At 35.0% G+C, this 16,540-nt stretch overlaps 1 protein-coding gene across 1 annotated transcript in view; it reads right to left on the minus strand.

The window, feature by feature from the left end:
* Positions 1-16,540, minus strand: part of LOC129218198 (CWF19-like protein 1) — a gene marked incomplete in the record, with an annotated part of 185,432 nt that overhangs the window by 11,110 nt on the left and 157,782 nt on the right. The window contains 1 exon segment of the mRNA XM_054852413.1: positions 1,219-1,335. Within this exon segment, the coding sequence (XP_054708388.1) occupies positions 1,219-1,335 (117 nt within the window).

Raw genomic sequence — 16,540 nt, forward strand, 5'->3', positions numbered from 1 at the left:
TCACATTTGTATTTGTATTTGTATATCATGAATTTTGTGCATCGGAACAGTATTTTATGTTGATGAAAACAGCTATTTAAAACAAAATACAGTAAAAGTTCAGTTCCATATGCAAAAAACAGTAACGTATAGTTAAGGAATGGTTTAAAGCAGCTTCAGGGGTGTTTATGAGCATCTAAAAGAATTGGGTATACTTCTAAAAAAATCGTAAACATATCGTTTTCCATAAAGCGAAATTTCGACTTATGCAAGTGGTTTTGGAACGCATCTCTCGAGTAAGTCGAGATTCGACTGTAAATGTATTTATTTAAAGAGAAAAAAAACTTGAAAGTAAACAGCAATATGAAATGTTGAAATGCTTCCTACTTTCAAGGATACATTCCTATAGCTGCTTAAGTATAAACTACATTTTAAGAAAAGTAACAAAGTAAGGATTTAAATCCTTTGAGTAAAACAGGTTAAACATTATTTGTACCAGAAATTTTGTATTTCCCGAAAAAGGGTTCAAATTTTGATCTCTATTAGTTTTTAAACCTCAAAACTGACCATGTCTCAGAAATTTATGCCATAAAAATTCTGTTGAATGCTATGGTTCCCAGGACTGAAAATTAACTTTGGATTGGAACCCTAACTTCTGATAGCAAAATGCTTCTGTTACAAATGTGTTGTACTACTTCAAGTTCAAAGGGCTAACAAAATATAGAATTTGGTATAACATTTAAATGCACACACTAAAATATAAAAATGAATATACCTTGTGTTTTTCATTCAAACATAGTATCTACTCTTCTCATAATGCCCTATAAAATAGTTCTCATAATGCCTAGTTTCAAAATCTAATGTGGGATACTTTATTTAACACAGACTGTGTTAAACAATAAACCTTGAAAATATAATTTATGCCAAATGACACATTTTGAACAATCAGGCTTACACAAAAGAAAAAAAAGTAAAACTTCTCACCAATGACTGGAAAAGAGCAATTTCATGACTCAATTTAAATTTCGACTTCTTTGGATTTTTTCAGAATTCCAAAAATTCAGCCAGTTATTATCGGAAACTAAACATTATATTTCATTTTCCTAACTCCCCCCCCCCTCTCTATGCAAATTCCTGAGCATCAAAGGACGGTTGTGCCAAAGAAATGAGGTAAACTGAAATTGAATAAGAAATACACACACACACAGATCTATATATTACATATTTGAATATGCTTACTTCTTTCAGCTGAGTAAACTCAGAGAGTTCAGTTAATTCAAATTCATATTGTTCCAATGCTTGATGTGTAAGAACTCTTTTTATTTTATCTGTGTCAAATTTTGGTATAGGAACTACCTAGAAATACAATAAATACATTATTTGAAGGACTTAGCAAAATTAATGAAATACACTCAGGAACATTGAAAATAGCGCCACACGAAAGAAGGAAATGTCAGGAGGAAAAACTAATTAAAGTTTTTGGTGGACCTCACAAATGTGTCTTGGTTGAGTCAAATTAGAAAGCATATTTAAGTAAATCATTAACATTTATTAGTACTAAAATACAACATGTTAACAAGCAAAAAAGGCTTCTTAAAAATATATTATTCTTGTAGAATCCTATCCAGAAATAATAAAAATATTGCAGCGAACATGAACAATAAATATAATAGTTATACCACAGGTGCTCCTAAAAAGTTCATCTTGATAATGGAAAAACAGTCCAGCGATCTCGAATCGTCTTCCGCCAGGTGATTCCGAACGAAGTCTTGAAACATCCACGTAAGGCCGGCCGGCCCAATTCATTTGGCATGTAGATCAAGTGGAACGCGATTCCATCATCAACAGGACGATAGATCCAAGGGCTGGTAGCCCACTACAACAGCTTATGCAGGAGGAGACATCCTGGTAATGGTAGCAGGGAGAGAGAGAGATCGATGGACGGATGTCCACCGCTTAAATACTGCTTCGATGACGTTCCACACAATTTACATATTCTTGGTTGCAAGTTCGATGAAATTCACTAAGAAAACTCAAAAAATATTTTGGCAACACTGAATTTCGTTGAAACCGTTACATTGACACACAAGATTTTTTTTTTCACTGTGATTTTTAACTGAACCGTCAATCAAGCACCGTGCAGTTTGTTTACATTTTTCGTACTACGCATGCAGGAAAGAACGAAAGCTTTGGGACTGTATTTAATTAGTGCAGCGTCAAGACATGGAGAGTCCCCTCACATAAAAATAGGTAAGTATTATTAATATCATTTCCCCAGTACCGGAAAGTCAAGAAAACAAATAAAAAATATCAAATATTTCGACAAGTCCCCCCTTCTTGGCATTCCGGTAACAAGGAAATGCAACATACCCAATAAATCATTTCATAAAAAAATGTATAAACACCATGAAAAAGACCTTTACACTTTGAAACAGTATGATATCAAAAACATTAAAAAATACATTTAATATATTTTTGCAAACATTTTCCAATTCAATCTTACTAAAAGGCTTTGTAAACCAATCTGTGGCATTTAATTTACTGTTTACATATTTTAATTCAAAAATATTATCCAAAACCAAATTCCGTAAAAAGTGATATCTCACGTCAATATGCTTTGTGCGCGAGTTCTCTATCGGTGAATGTGAAAAATCAATAGCTGCCCTATTATCACAAAGGTAATATACATTTAATTAAATTAAATCCAGAGATTTTGGTTTGGGACATTTCATTTAAAAGTCGATTTAACCATACAATCTCCTTGGAAGCCTCACATAAAGCAATGTACTCTGCTTCCATTGAGGATAGGGCAACACATTTTTCCTTAAAGGTACGCCAAATAATAGGTGCTTTATCCAAAAAAAATAACTAGTCCCTTCATTGATATTCTGTCATCACGATTAGCCGCGTAATCAGAATCTGAAAAACCATTTAAGGAAATATTATCAATGTTACTTAAATTTAATTTGTAATGACTAGTATATTTCAAATACCCTATTAACCTTAGTACACATTCCCAATGTCTCATGCCTGGGTTTGCTTGAAATTGAGACAAAATGTTAACTGCGTAGGATATGTCAGGTCTTGTTTTTCCAGCTATATAAGCTAAACACCCAAGAGCATTTCTATACGGGATATCAATCATTTCGTCCTCTTCACTTTTATTTTTTGGACAGTCTTTCTTAGACAAAATGAAACCCTTTGCAACGGGTAGTGTGGACACAGGATAATTATATGCTTTAAATATGTCACACACTTTTGATATGTAGCTCTGCTGGTGGATAAACAGTTCCCTGCCTTCTTATATGAACTCTACGCCTAACAATTTTTTCGTTTTTCCCATTTCTTTGATCATAATGCAATTTCAATTTATTTAAAACATGATTTATATGGTTTTGATCCTTTCCAAAAATTATGTCATCAACATACATTAATAAAACAATTTCACTATTATAGGTATAAACACAATTACAACTAGTCAATTTTTTAAAATTCAGGCCTTCCAAAACACTATCAATTTCAAAAAACCAGTTACGACCTGATTGGTGTAACCCATATAGTGATTTTTCTAGTTTACAGACATAATTTGGATGGTATGGATCAATAAATCCTACAGGCTGGCGCATAAAAATTTGTCCGTTTAAATCAGCGTATAAATATGCATTTTTTACATCAACTTGAAAATGCGACCAACCCAACAAGCATACAAAAATTGCAAAAAATGCTCTGACAAGAGAAAAACTAATAACTGGGCTAAAAACTTGAGAATAGGATTCTGGGTATTCCTGGCGGTTTCCCTGAGCAACAAGTCTAGCCTTATATCTCACCACTTCATTTTTATCGTTTGTTTTAAGGTGCCGCTGGAGAGAGGCTCCGAAGTTTCAAAGTCAATGTTAAGTCTACGGGGAAGTTTCCTCCCGACTGCTAATTCGCATTTAAATATTTTGAGATATTTTTTTCTGCATAACATTCTTCACAGCAGTACAAATAACGCGCCTTTTTTAATTTTTCATTTTCCGTTAAAATTTAATATTAAATGGCTGTTAAATTTATGAGTTGACAAAATAAGAGGTGCTTTCTGTTTAAACGCTTCATAAGTACTCAAGATCTAACATTTGCTCAAATTGAAAAACTACGCGTTACTCTTGAAAGTTTGGGCTTTTCGGGGATACCTTTCTTTTTATCATACTTAAATTAGGATAAGAGTAATTGGGAGGGAAAAACTGGAAAATTTTGCAAAAATTGACGAATTTCCGTGTTAACCACGCCTCCCGCCGGTGACAATAGAGAAAGAGGGGACAGATTCTTTATCCTCTGTTGGGGTGGGGCAAGGAGATCGTCTTCAGGCAGTCTTTTGCTGATGATGTCAAAGTTATGGGGACTGTAGAAAATGAAGAACAAGCAAATCAGCTGCAAGAGGATCTAGATCATATTACAGAGTGGGCTGATAAATGGGGTATGGCTGTTAATGTTGGGAAATGTCAAGTGCTACATTTAGGGCATGGAAATAAGTGTACAAGTTATTATTTGCAAGGTTCAGTCATTAGTCAGGCAGACAAAGTTACTGATCTGCGGGTCCTAATAAGTCAGGATTTAAAGTTTAGCCAACAGTGCAGCATTGCTAGCAACAAAGCCAATAAGATGCTTGGGTTTATCAAAAGATCTATTTCAAATAAATCTAAAGAAGTTCTTCTGCCCTTACATATAAATTTGGTAAGACCCCATTTGGAGTATGCTGTTCAGTTTTGGTCTCCTTATCTTAAGAAAGACATTAATGTATTGGAAAGGGTTCAAAGGCGGGCTACAAGGCTAATAAGTGGACTTTCCCACTTAGATTATGATTCCAGGCTTAGAAGGCTAAAAATGTACAGTCTTGAGCAAAGAAGAGACCGAGGGGACATGATTCAGCTGTTTAAATTTATTAAAACGAAAGATGTTACGGGGCTAAAGTTTAGCACTGAAAACAGGACAAGGGGTCATTGTTTTAAGCTATTTAAATCTCTGGCTAACATGGATATTAGGAAAAATTATTATTTTAGCAGGGTAGTGGAACCTTGGAACAGCTTACCGGAAGAGGTGGTAATGAGCAAAGGAGTAGACAGTTTTAAAAGGGCCATTGATCTTCACTGGGGATTGTAAATTGACTAGGACCAGTCTAGCTGGGCCCAGAGCCTGTTGCTGGTCGTCACTTTTGTATTTGTATTTGTAATAAAAAACATGTGTTTAGGGGGAGGGGATGACAGCAATTAAGGGTTGAATGAGCGAGAGCATTTATTTCCTTCGGGTCTAAACTTGGAGAAGACAATTTTTTGAGCTTCGCTACACAACTTTTTCCTTGTTTACATACAAATTTGGAAATACATATCCTAGCAGGGGGAAACCCCCAAGTAATTTAAATAAATTTGAAACTTTTTTTAGCAAAAATATTATACTATGTAACAATAGGTTTGCATTTTAACTTTGCGTATAATTGCCATATTATCAACTATATTTTAATACAAAACAAAAACTTCCTTTCAGAAAAAATGCATCAGAAGTGTAATATGCAAATAAAATAAAACATGTCATAATTCTATGTCCATTGAAAGTGATTACAATGAACTTTTAAGAAAAGCATCAACAATCGTTTATGCAAATAAACAGTTGCATTAACTAGGATGAAATACTGTGAAAGCACTTATTCTTACGAGCCTAAATTTTAGCAAAATTAAAAAAATCTACGAATTTGTGAGTTGCAAATTTTTTGAATTTTATATAAACAGAATAATTCTATAAAAAATATTGTTTCGCAAGTTTTAAATTTTCGTGATTACGTCGAGCTCTGGAAAATTGCGAAAATGAAAGCCTCATGAAAATAAGTGCTTTTAGAAGAGTACTCAAAGTCATCACATAAATACATTATCCGGAATCACTATTGATCTATAATGAACTAATTTTCACGTGTTGAAAATCTAACTTCATGGTTCGAAAGGAGCCTTATGCTATTTAAAAAGTTCTATTCGGGAATTAATGCATCACTAAGTGCTTATAGTCATACTTTTTTCCCCCCTAGATTGGATCTCTCACTACCGAAATATAGCTAGGGGAGAGGAGACAGCAATTAGGAAACTGAGGTGCCGCCCGCGTGGGAGCACAGAGCGATTTGGAATGAGGTACAATAAGACATTGAGAAGGCTCATAATCAGTTATATTATGACACTATATTATAAATATTGAATACAGGTTAATATATAGTAAATGTTACACAAAACATTACAAGACTAAAAGCTAGTTATAACGATAAATTATTTATAAAATAACGTTTGATGCATCACAAATTGAAAAAAAAAAAAATCCGATAAGACATTAGATGATAAGAAAATGAGAATTATAGAATGTAAGAGACAATCACATCGTCATTGTCGAGAAATTATTCCATCGTTGGCCATCGCAATTGGCCATACCTTTTCAGTATTATTACCAGTAACAAGCTTGAACACGAAATAAGACTTTTTGATAGTGAACCAAAAAACTGTTTGTGCTTGAAAAACTACTTTTTTTAATTTATAAATAATTTGCTTTTAAAATATTTTTTAAAATTTTTTTACATAATTTATTGGTTTTAAAAACATAATGGGGTTGTTTCCTTCAGTCAAAAGTATGTACTACTTTTAGTTACTGAAATTGATAGAATAAGCAAAAAAAAAAAAAAAAAACATGGAGCAAGAAAAAAAAAACTTTCATTACCCAACGTTTAATTTTTAATTATTTATTTTAAATGTACAATTTTAAAAATAAGGCGTGGTCTTTATGGCGTCACAAATGATGTACTTTGGCGCATCTGTCTACCGCGTTTCCATGTTATGATAATCAAGAAGCGAATTAAATATTGAGCTCTATGCTTGCTCTCAACCATATCGTTGCCAGCACACGTGAGTAGAAATGCGAATTAAATATTTCGCTCTGTGAATGGCAACAGTGAATGGCATTTCATCATTTGTGATATCATCGGCAGAAGCGTAAACAATGAAAGGGCGCCGATTAAAATACCTTTTTAAAAATATAAACTTAGTCAAATCATTTAAAAAATGGTCAGATCCCATGTTTTTAAGCTTACAATTTTGGGAAAAAATACTTTTAACATTTTGGAAACGACCCCATTAATATTAATATTTTTAATTTAAATGTAGGAAATTAATATTTTTAATTTAAATGTAGTTTTCATAGTAAGAATGATTGTGTACAATTTTCCTGCTCCATCTTTTTAATACATATTGTTTATTTGTAATTTTGCTGTAAGCTATTCAATTGTTTTCGAGGTACCTATTGCGTTTTAAATTTAAAACTTTCGTAGATTTATTCATTCTGAATGAACCTATTATCTGAATGACGAATGAATCTACATCTGAACGATTTAGTCTGATTAATAATCAGATACAGACAAAGCTTAAACCCATCATGAAGCCTGCAGTTTCAACATAGGCGAATGTAACACTTTTTTTTCTAAAATTAGCAGGTATTCCGGGAGGATATTTTAATGCTCCGTAATTGTTCTAAAGTATATCCTAAAAACTGTACCAATACGTGCGCCATGAAGTGTTAAAAAAGTGCGTTAAAATGTATGCTGAACAAAATACATGTTCCGAAAAGCGTTATCCGAAGTGTTCTCAAAATTATTCAAAAACGTTCTAAAAAGTGGGACAAGAGTCTATGCTTAAAAAGTATTTTGAAAAGTGTTCTCAGGAGGGTTGAAATACCTATTTCAAAAAATGTGTTCTCAAAAAGGGGACAAGTGTCCATGCGCAAAAAGTGTTCAAAAAGAGTTTGATTATTTGTAGTGCACTTAGGAATCAGCAAGTGGTCCAAGGCTAGAAATATTGCTTAGGAGAGCACTTGATTTCTTGCATAAAACTCTGCTAAATTACAGCTCCATAAGGCGAATGGTTCTGCCAATGTCCACAGTTCTGTAAAGGCCTCGTTTTTTTTTATCGCGTCGCGATTGAAATGACAAAATCACCAAGTTTTTGCTTTTTTTGCTTACAACCTGAGATGTTAGCAATGCTGATATTTGGATGCCTCATTTTCCGAATTGATCAACTCCATAAAACAAAAGGTAGGAAATAGTTATGAGGAAGATGGTATTATACATAGGAGTAATTAGGCCCTCATGGTACACTTTCTGCCATCACTCGGTCAGAAATGTACTGAACCAAAACTTTTACATAAATTCACATGCTAAGCATTGATAAAGCACTATTAAAGCAGAAATGAGGATTTTTTTAAAAAATGGAGAGAATCGATTTGGCAATTGAGACATCCATTTGGTGATCCTGATTAACTTTTGGGATGATAGAAGAACCTAGTTGTATAGCAAAATATCTATGCAGGGTAGATTTTTCACAATTTGCTGCCAAAGTAGGTTAAAAATCGCATTTTTACGAATTTTAACCATACATCATCGGCTTGTATCTGCTGAGAGAATAGTTTTCTGAAGTTAATTTTTTCCTCGTTTGTTGCCTGTTGCTATATCCGAAAGGTATGCAAGTGTCATTTTGATAGCTCAAATAATTGCTGTATCATCCTTGCTGAAAAATGAGCCAAAAATCGATTTTGTCAATTTTGTCTCAATTTTAAAAATCAATATCTCAAAAGGGTCCTCTCTAATTTGGTTTTCCTTCACATCATTAAAAAGAGAGCACATTTTTATCAAATAAAAAATGTTCGTTTCATTTTCGAGACAGAATAAAAAAGAATAATGCACGTAGTAAAAAAAAAAAACTTTTAAATATTTTAGACCGTTAGTTTTTGTGTGAGCGTCCCTCCAACAGTCCGAGAAATGGTAAAAAGTGACATTCCGGTTCCTGGAAACGAAGTAAAATATATGACTGTGTTAATTTGAAAGTAGTAACTTCAGGTAAAAAAAAACCTCGATAACAGGACGAAGCCATTTCCTCCAAGCTTTTCCATGGCTTTGCAAATCACATGAGGGGAGGGGGACATGGCCACAGCCCTCTTATCCTGGAAATGAAGTAAATATGTATGACTGGTTCAATTTGAAAGTAATAAATTTTAAGAATAAAAAACCCCCGATTGCAGAAAGAAACTATTTCTTCCAAGCCTTTCCATACCATTGCAGACCACAATTTAATCTGCTTTTAAGTTTTGACCAAATGTGAGAAGGGATTACAGTCTTCTACCAAATATCCCCATTAATACGCTACTGCCAGTGGCGCACACAAGGGAAGGTCTTGCTTTATTTTCCCTTATTGATTACGATTCTATGTATTTTGTACGTAAAATAATTTCGAACAATAATTTCAGCTGTAATAAGTGAAAAAAAAAATCCTCATGTTAAAAGATTTTTAAAAATATTGTGCGCTTTTCCTACAACGGATTGCCTATAACAAGTAGACTGGTGAGTAGTGATTATAAATGAATACACTAAAAATCCATGTTTTTAGTTTTGTAGTTACAGATTACATCAAATGAGATGCTATGTACTTCTATAATCATATGGTGCTTCTGCAACGATGAATTTGCTTTGCTGAATCCATTTTTTACTTATGAGAAAAGTTAATGCGTATATTATTTTGCTTTCTGGTAATTTATTTAAGTTTATTTCGTTAAATAATGCTAATTATTTATTCAATAGTTTACTTTTTACTGTTTTTCGTTCTCAAAAATCGACAAAATCAAGTCAATATGTTTGGCGTATTGGGAGTATGATATGAGAATGAGGCTTTCGATCTTGCACCTTCCCCTTGCAAAATTCCTATGTGCGTTCAGTATCATTTCATTTATTTTCAACCTTTTATTTACTGATTCATTTGATCAAAAATTCAAATATCGACTATCCCCTTATTTTTGATGTAACATAACACTTATCAGCTCAATCGTGACTTCATCCTTATCAAATAGTCTAACTGATGATAAAGCGCTATCAACTAGCAGTTTTTTGTCACCAGGTAACAGTGTAGCGATGGGTATGACAGAAGAGATAAGAACGTGGTTCGCCTTATTAGTATTCCTGTCACCAGGTTTTGGGTGGAGAATATGATCCATTGCTGCATATCCTGCTCATTTGCATGAACTGTGAGCAGGAGCGAAAAAGAGAAAATAACGAATTACACTGTGCGGCCAAATGAATAAATAAATAAGTAGGGGTGATGGGAGAAAACAGCGGTTATATTTGGATCAGAGGGAGGGTCGCGTTTTATATAAGAATCAGAAAGAATGGTGTTCCCCTAATTTTTAAAAAAATAGATCGAAAACGCTGTATTTTTTATACCAGGGTTTGTTTGTTTTTTTTTTTTTTCGAAGTAAAACCAGGGTTTTGGACTCCTGTAAGCCCCGTGTCCAAAAAATGTTTTCTGTTGCAAAAAATGTTTTAAATAGGGCATGAAAACACTACATGTTGCATTCAAGCCGCATCACAGATTTTCAATAAAGGGATACACCGCCCCCATCACTATATCAAGAAGTGTTAGCAGGCGGTGATTATTAGTGACGGCGATCCGTGAGCTATGGAAAAGCAGCAATGTTACATTGCAAAAAAACTTAATTTCATTTTTAATCTTAATTATTTGATTAGAATAATTTGATTAAAACATATTTTTTGAACATTGGGCTCATAGGAGTGAGTCCGATACTCAGGTTTTACACCAAAGAATTACTAAGTGAAAGAATTGTAAAACAAACCTCTAGGAAAAAGATCTTTTTCATGATCGTTTGAATATTTTAGGGGGAATGCCTACGAGACTCTCACCTTGCTCAAAATACGCGTGCTTTTGAACGTTGCACTTCTCTAAACCCTCATGGAAATGTTAATGGTTACTATAATACTCCCTTCTTGTCCAAATAAAAATTATGGCCATGAATCTGTCCAAAACTGAAAGAAAAGGGGAAGGGGGGTGGAGATGGGGCGTTAAAACTAATCCCCCTTCCAAAACCTTACCCTTTTCCAACCTACAATAGTCTAATACCGTACGGAGCTGTAGATTGCGTAGAATGTAAGAATAAAGAAAATGTAAAAATGTATTATACGTGCGTGTGTTACTTTAAAGTAATTCATGTGTGTATGTAGTTTTAATACGTTTTTTCAATTTCAAAAAATCTCCTAACTTTCTCAAAATGTCTTTTAGCAAACTAAATCTTGCATTTAAATGCTTTTTCCTATCGTTCAAAAATGGTTGAAAACAGTAAAGACAAACTCATTGCAAAACTAAAGTTTCTTTTTGTTTCAAATCGTAATTTCTCTCTCTCTCTCTCTCTCTCTGAAAAAAAACTCTTTCCTAACTCAACGAGCCGATTCTGGAAGTCTCCTGTCTTATAGCAAAGCAGAGGGTCTTCCTAAAAGCCCCGGGGTAACCGCAGGCGTAGTAAATAGTAAACAAGTCAAAGCAACAAGGGGAAACCTCAACGCCTGAAGGTTGTCCATTATTGGGATAGCAGCTAATAAATAACATGTGAAGGGATCCTAGATGCAGTGTCAATTTCCTCTCTGATTGGATGCTCGTCTGTCAATCATGTGAGCTTAGCACATGCCTTCTCGCCATGTCGAAAAAGGATCTGAAGTGAAGCGGTGGGCAACTTTCAAATTAGATCTCTATCCCACGGCACCTTAAGGTCATACACCCATCTGTTTCCTAACACCTTTTTATTTTTCTGGGTTGGTACCAATGACCAGACCTTTCTTTGGCGGATTACGTTCATTTCATCAGTCATCGCTTGTTGCCAGTTCTCCCTCTCAGGAGTCCTCAAACTTTGCTTGTAATTATTTGGAATGATAATTTCTGAAATGTTTGCTTCTAAGAGATTTATTGTTTCTTCATCCCCCTATCTGAATTTAAGTTAACACCTGGACCCGATTCATTATTTTTGATGGAAAAATCGAAAACATCTTGATCAAATTCTATATTATGGGAATTGCAGTAATTTTTTACATCATTTTTAGACCTTAATTTGACATCCTCGCCTTCAATCAAATAGTAAATGTCCAAGCGAGTATCATTTTTTCTTTGAACTGCTTTTCTCACCCATGGAATTTCACGACAAGATGTCCAAGATTTTGTGGGGGTAGTTTTAATTTCATCCTCCTCGATATCCATTCCACTTAAAGGTCTTATATAAGTAAAACTGTCTCCCCCTTCCCGGCTAACTTCTTGTTTATTTTTCCCCCATATTTGGGATTCATCAAATCTAACATTGATTGTTTCCTCTACTTCCCGGGTTTCAGGGTTCCAAATCCTATAGCCCTTAGTGTTTATGGCATAACCGATCATTACACCTTGATATGCCCTCATGTCTAATTTTTTCAATTTCTGTTTTGGCCGACCTACGTAGGCTATACATCCGAAAATTCTTAAATGTTTAACCGATGGCTTTCTGCCACAATACAACTCAAAAGGAGTCTTTTCTCTTCCTGTTACAACAGTCCTATTTCGAACGTAATTGAAACATAAGGCCGCTTCGGCCCAAAAACAGTCTGGTAAATTTGATTCCCTGAGGAGAGTCCTTACCCTGTTCATTAAGGTTAAGTTGTATCTCTATGCTATTCCATTCATTTCAGGACTGAAAGTGTTTGTTCTCTGTATGTTAATACCCTGGTTCCTAAGGTAACTTTCAAAACGAGCATTTTTAAATTCTTTACCGTTATCTGAACGGATTTCTTTAATTTTTTTCCCAGTAAACCTTTCAGCCCTTTTCTGGAACCTTACAAAATATTCAAACACTTCATCCTTCGATTTCAGGAAATATACAACAGATTTACGAGAAAAATCATCAATTAAACACAAAATATATTTCGAGCCCCCCAAAGATGGAGTGTTTACAGGCCTCATTAAATCCATATGAATTAGTCCCAATGGGGTACGAGATTGAATCCCCCGAACCGGTTTGAAAGAAACCCTGCGGTTTTTGGCTAATTTACAAGGCTCACAACTTGGAGCATTCTTATTCTTTATAGCCAGTCCATACACATGTTTTTCTGTTTTCACTATATCTTCATTATTTTCATGACAAAACCGCTTATGCCAAACTTCCAGATTCAAGGGACTCAATCTTTCCCCATTGACCTGATTAGAATTTTCAAAAATTTTACAATTTGATACTGAAGGCTTGGGTTCTTTAAAAACATATGAAAAAGGTTTTACATAATACAAATTATCCTTTAAAAATGCATCAAAAGCTTTTCTCCCCCCTTTAAACACTGATAATTTACCATTTGAACAAGAAAAATTGAACCCATGTTTATCTATGCAAGGACCAGACATTAGATTCCGTCTTAAACCAGGAGCATAAAATACATCATTCAAGGTTATCTCATTAATTTTTCCATTTACTTTAACATTAAAAATGACTTTACCAATTCCCTCTATTTGACTCTGTACTCCGCCTACTGCTACTTCCATTTGAACATCTTTTACTTCATTTAGTTCAAAGAACAACTTTTTGTTCCCACAAAAATGAGCAGTGGCCCCAGTATCTACTGCAAAACCCTCATTTTGATCGCTTTTACTGGCTTCTAATACCTCATGGTTTGTTTCAATAGTACAGAAAAAAACAATTTTCTCATTTCTACCATTTTCATGTCCTGAGCTAGCTTTATCATTTTCTTTCCTTGAAAAATTTCTACTTTTATTTTTACTTCTATGCCAACATTGACTTGCCAAATGTCCGGGCTTCTTGCATAGAAAACATGTTTTCTGTTTAAACTTCCCCCCTGAGGATTCTCCATATCTTGAGGTGGCACTCATCACCACTGATTTGCCCTTGCCATTATCCCCATTATTAAGGTACTTAATACGTCCTTCTTCAGCTAACAATTCTGTTAAGACATTTGAAAATGTGAATTTTTTTCTTCCCAACGGTATATATTTTGTACAATTCCCCGAAAATCCTCAGATAAATTTCTAATAAGTTGAAAACTTTGTAACTTTTCATCCATTGCATAATTACTTTCTTGTAACTGTTTTAAAATTATCCTTAATTTTGATGCAAACATCCCAATACTTTCGTTTTCTAGGATTCTACATGAAAATAATTCTTCCCATAAACTAGCAACTCTGGCCAGGGATGAGGGTTCAAAATTTTGTTTGAGAGTTTCCCAAACGACCTGGGGATCTTCAATTTCAAATATTGTTTAAGTTCATCATTTATATTTGAATAAATCAATGCCAAAGCCTGATTGGCTTTCTTTTTGTTTTCGGGCACTTCCCGATCTAATGTTTTTTCTTTTGTTATTTCCCACAGGTCCCTCTCTATAAGAATCATTTTCATATCCCTTGACCATGTTGACCAGTTTTGGTTATTTAACTTTTTAATGCTTCTATAATCTTTTTCCATTTTTAAAATTTAAACTCAAAATACCAAGACACAGAGGTAACCACGCTCTGCTACCAAATGTCAGGAGGAAAAACTAATTAAAATTTTTGGTGGACCTCACAAATGTGTCTCGGTTGAGTCAAATTAGAAAGAATATTTAAGTAAATCATTAACATTTATTAGTACTAAAATACAACATGTTAACAAGCAAAAAAGGCTTCTTAAAAATATATTATTCTTGTAGAATCCTATCCAGCAATAATAAAAATATTGCAGCGAACATGAACAATAAATATAACAGTTATACCACAGGTGCTCCTAAAAAGTTCATCTTGATAATGGAAAAACAGTCCAGCGATCTCGAATCGTCTTCCGCCAGGTGATTACGAAGGAAGTCTTAAAACATCCACGTAAGGCCGGCCGGCCCAATTCATTTGGCATGTAGATCAAGTGGAACACGATTCCATCATCAACAGGACGATAGATCCAAGGGCAGGTAGCCCACTACAACAGCTTATGCAGGAGGAGATATCCTGGTAATGGTAGCAGGGGAGAGAGAGAGATCGATGGACGGATGTCCACCGCTTAAATACTGCTTCGATGACGTTCCACACAATTTACATATTCTTGGCTGCAAGTTCGATGAAATTCACTAAGAAAACTCAAAAAATATTTTGGCAACACTTAATTTCGTTGAAACCGTTACATTGGCGGACAAGATTTTTTTTTTCACTGTGATTTTTAACTGAACCGTCAATCAAGCACCGTGCGGTTTGTTTACATTTTTCTTACTACGCATGCAGGAAAGAACAAAAGCTTTGGGACTGTATTTAATTAGTGCAGCGTCAAGACATGGAGAGTCCCCTCACATAAAAATAGGTAAGTATTATTAATATCATTTCCCCAGTACCGGAAAGTCAAGAAAACAAATAAAAAATATCAAATATTTTGACAGGAAGATACAAACGCGAAATTTTGCATATAAGAAGAGTGACATCAGATATGCAAATGATCCAAGTTTGGTGTCAATGCGCATGACTGTTTACTAGTGATGCGCATAATCGAGTTCTCATAATCGAATCACTCGATTATTCAAGATCATTCGAGAACTCGATTATCACTTCTCGAGTTCTCGAGCGATGAAATTCTCGAGTAATCGATTATCACTTTTCGAGTTCTCGAGCGATGAACTTCTCGAGTTCTCGATTTTCACTTTCCGAGAACTCGAGCGATCAACTGCTCGAGTTCTCGATTGTCACTTTCCGAGTGCTCGAGCGATCAACTGCTCAAGTTCTCGCTTTGAACTTCTCGAGATGTTGAGTTCTCGAGATATTGAGTTCTCGAGATGTCAATCACTCGAACAGTGTATTCTACGATCGATTTGATAATCGAATGAACCTCTCAATATAGTTGACTTCTGACAAGGGTGCCCACCTATGGAGGGGGGGGGGGTCATGGCGCAGACTGTGCTATTGACATTTTTAGGGGGGTGTTTTAAGAGGTATTTTCCTCATTTTTTGGGGGGAGGTCTCTGCGAAATTGAGGGTGGGGGGGGCTTGACCTCAGGGTGGGTGGGCTCCCCTGCTTCTGAAGTGTTTTAGTTGCAGGGGCGGATCCGTCATTTAGGGGGTCAAATGGCTGGCTTTGAAAAGTTAGTGATTTTACTTATGAAGAATGAGCATGGTTTTTTTCTGTTTTCCGAAAAAATTTGCATTGAAACCTTTTAACCCTTCCCCCAGAAAGACGGGCAGCGCTGAGGAGCCCACAGGGGAGGTGGGCTCCTCAGCGCGCCATTGAAATTCCTAATGGACGTTAGTCTTTTTTATTGAGTGTCCTTCTTGAGGGGGAGAGAGGATCCCTAATTTTAAAAAGTGTGCCAGCACACTTGAGGAATAGATACCCTTGCGATCTAAATGGTATTACAATCAAATAATTGCCTTTCGAATGTTTCATTCAAATAGTGTTATAATTGAATGTATACTATTGAATGCTTGATTATCAAATGATTCTTTGGGATGCCTTGGTAGTCTAATGATATGTTTTGAGCGAAAGGTGTTAATGAATGAACACATGGACGGGTCTGTGGGAAACATGTGTTGTGTGTCCCGGTGGTGGAAATAAAGGTTGGAGGCGCTAATAAGGTTCTAACTTGAGAGGCATTAAATTATAGTTCAGGTAAAAAGGGGGAATACTTAAGTTGAAAACCTGAGGGGACGTCTTCCCCCTTACGTTCACCTTTGACTATACTATTGGGTAATGA

The sequence above is a fragment of the Uloborus diversus genome, chromosome 3 (assembly GCF_026930045.1).
Source record: "Uloborus diversus isolate 005 chromosome 3, Udiv.v.3.1, whole genome shotgun sequence".
Lineage (NCBI taxonomy): Eukaryota > Metazoa > Arthropoda > Arachnida > Araneae > Uloboridae > Uloborus > Uloborus diversus.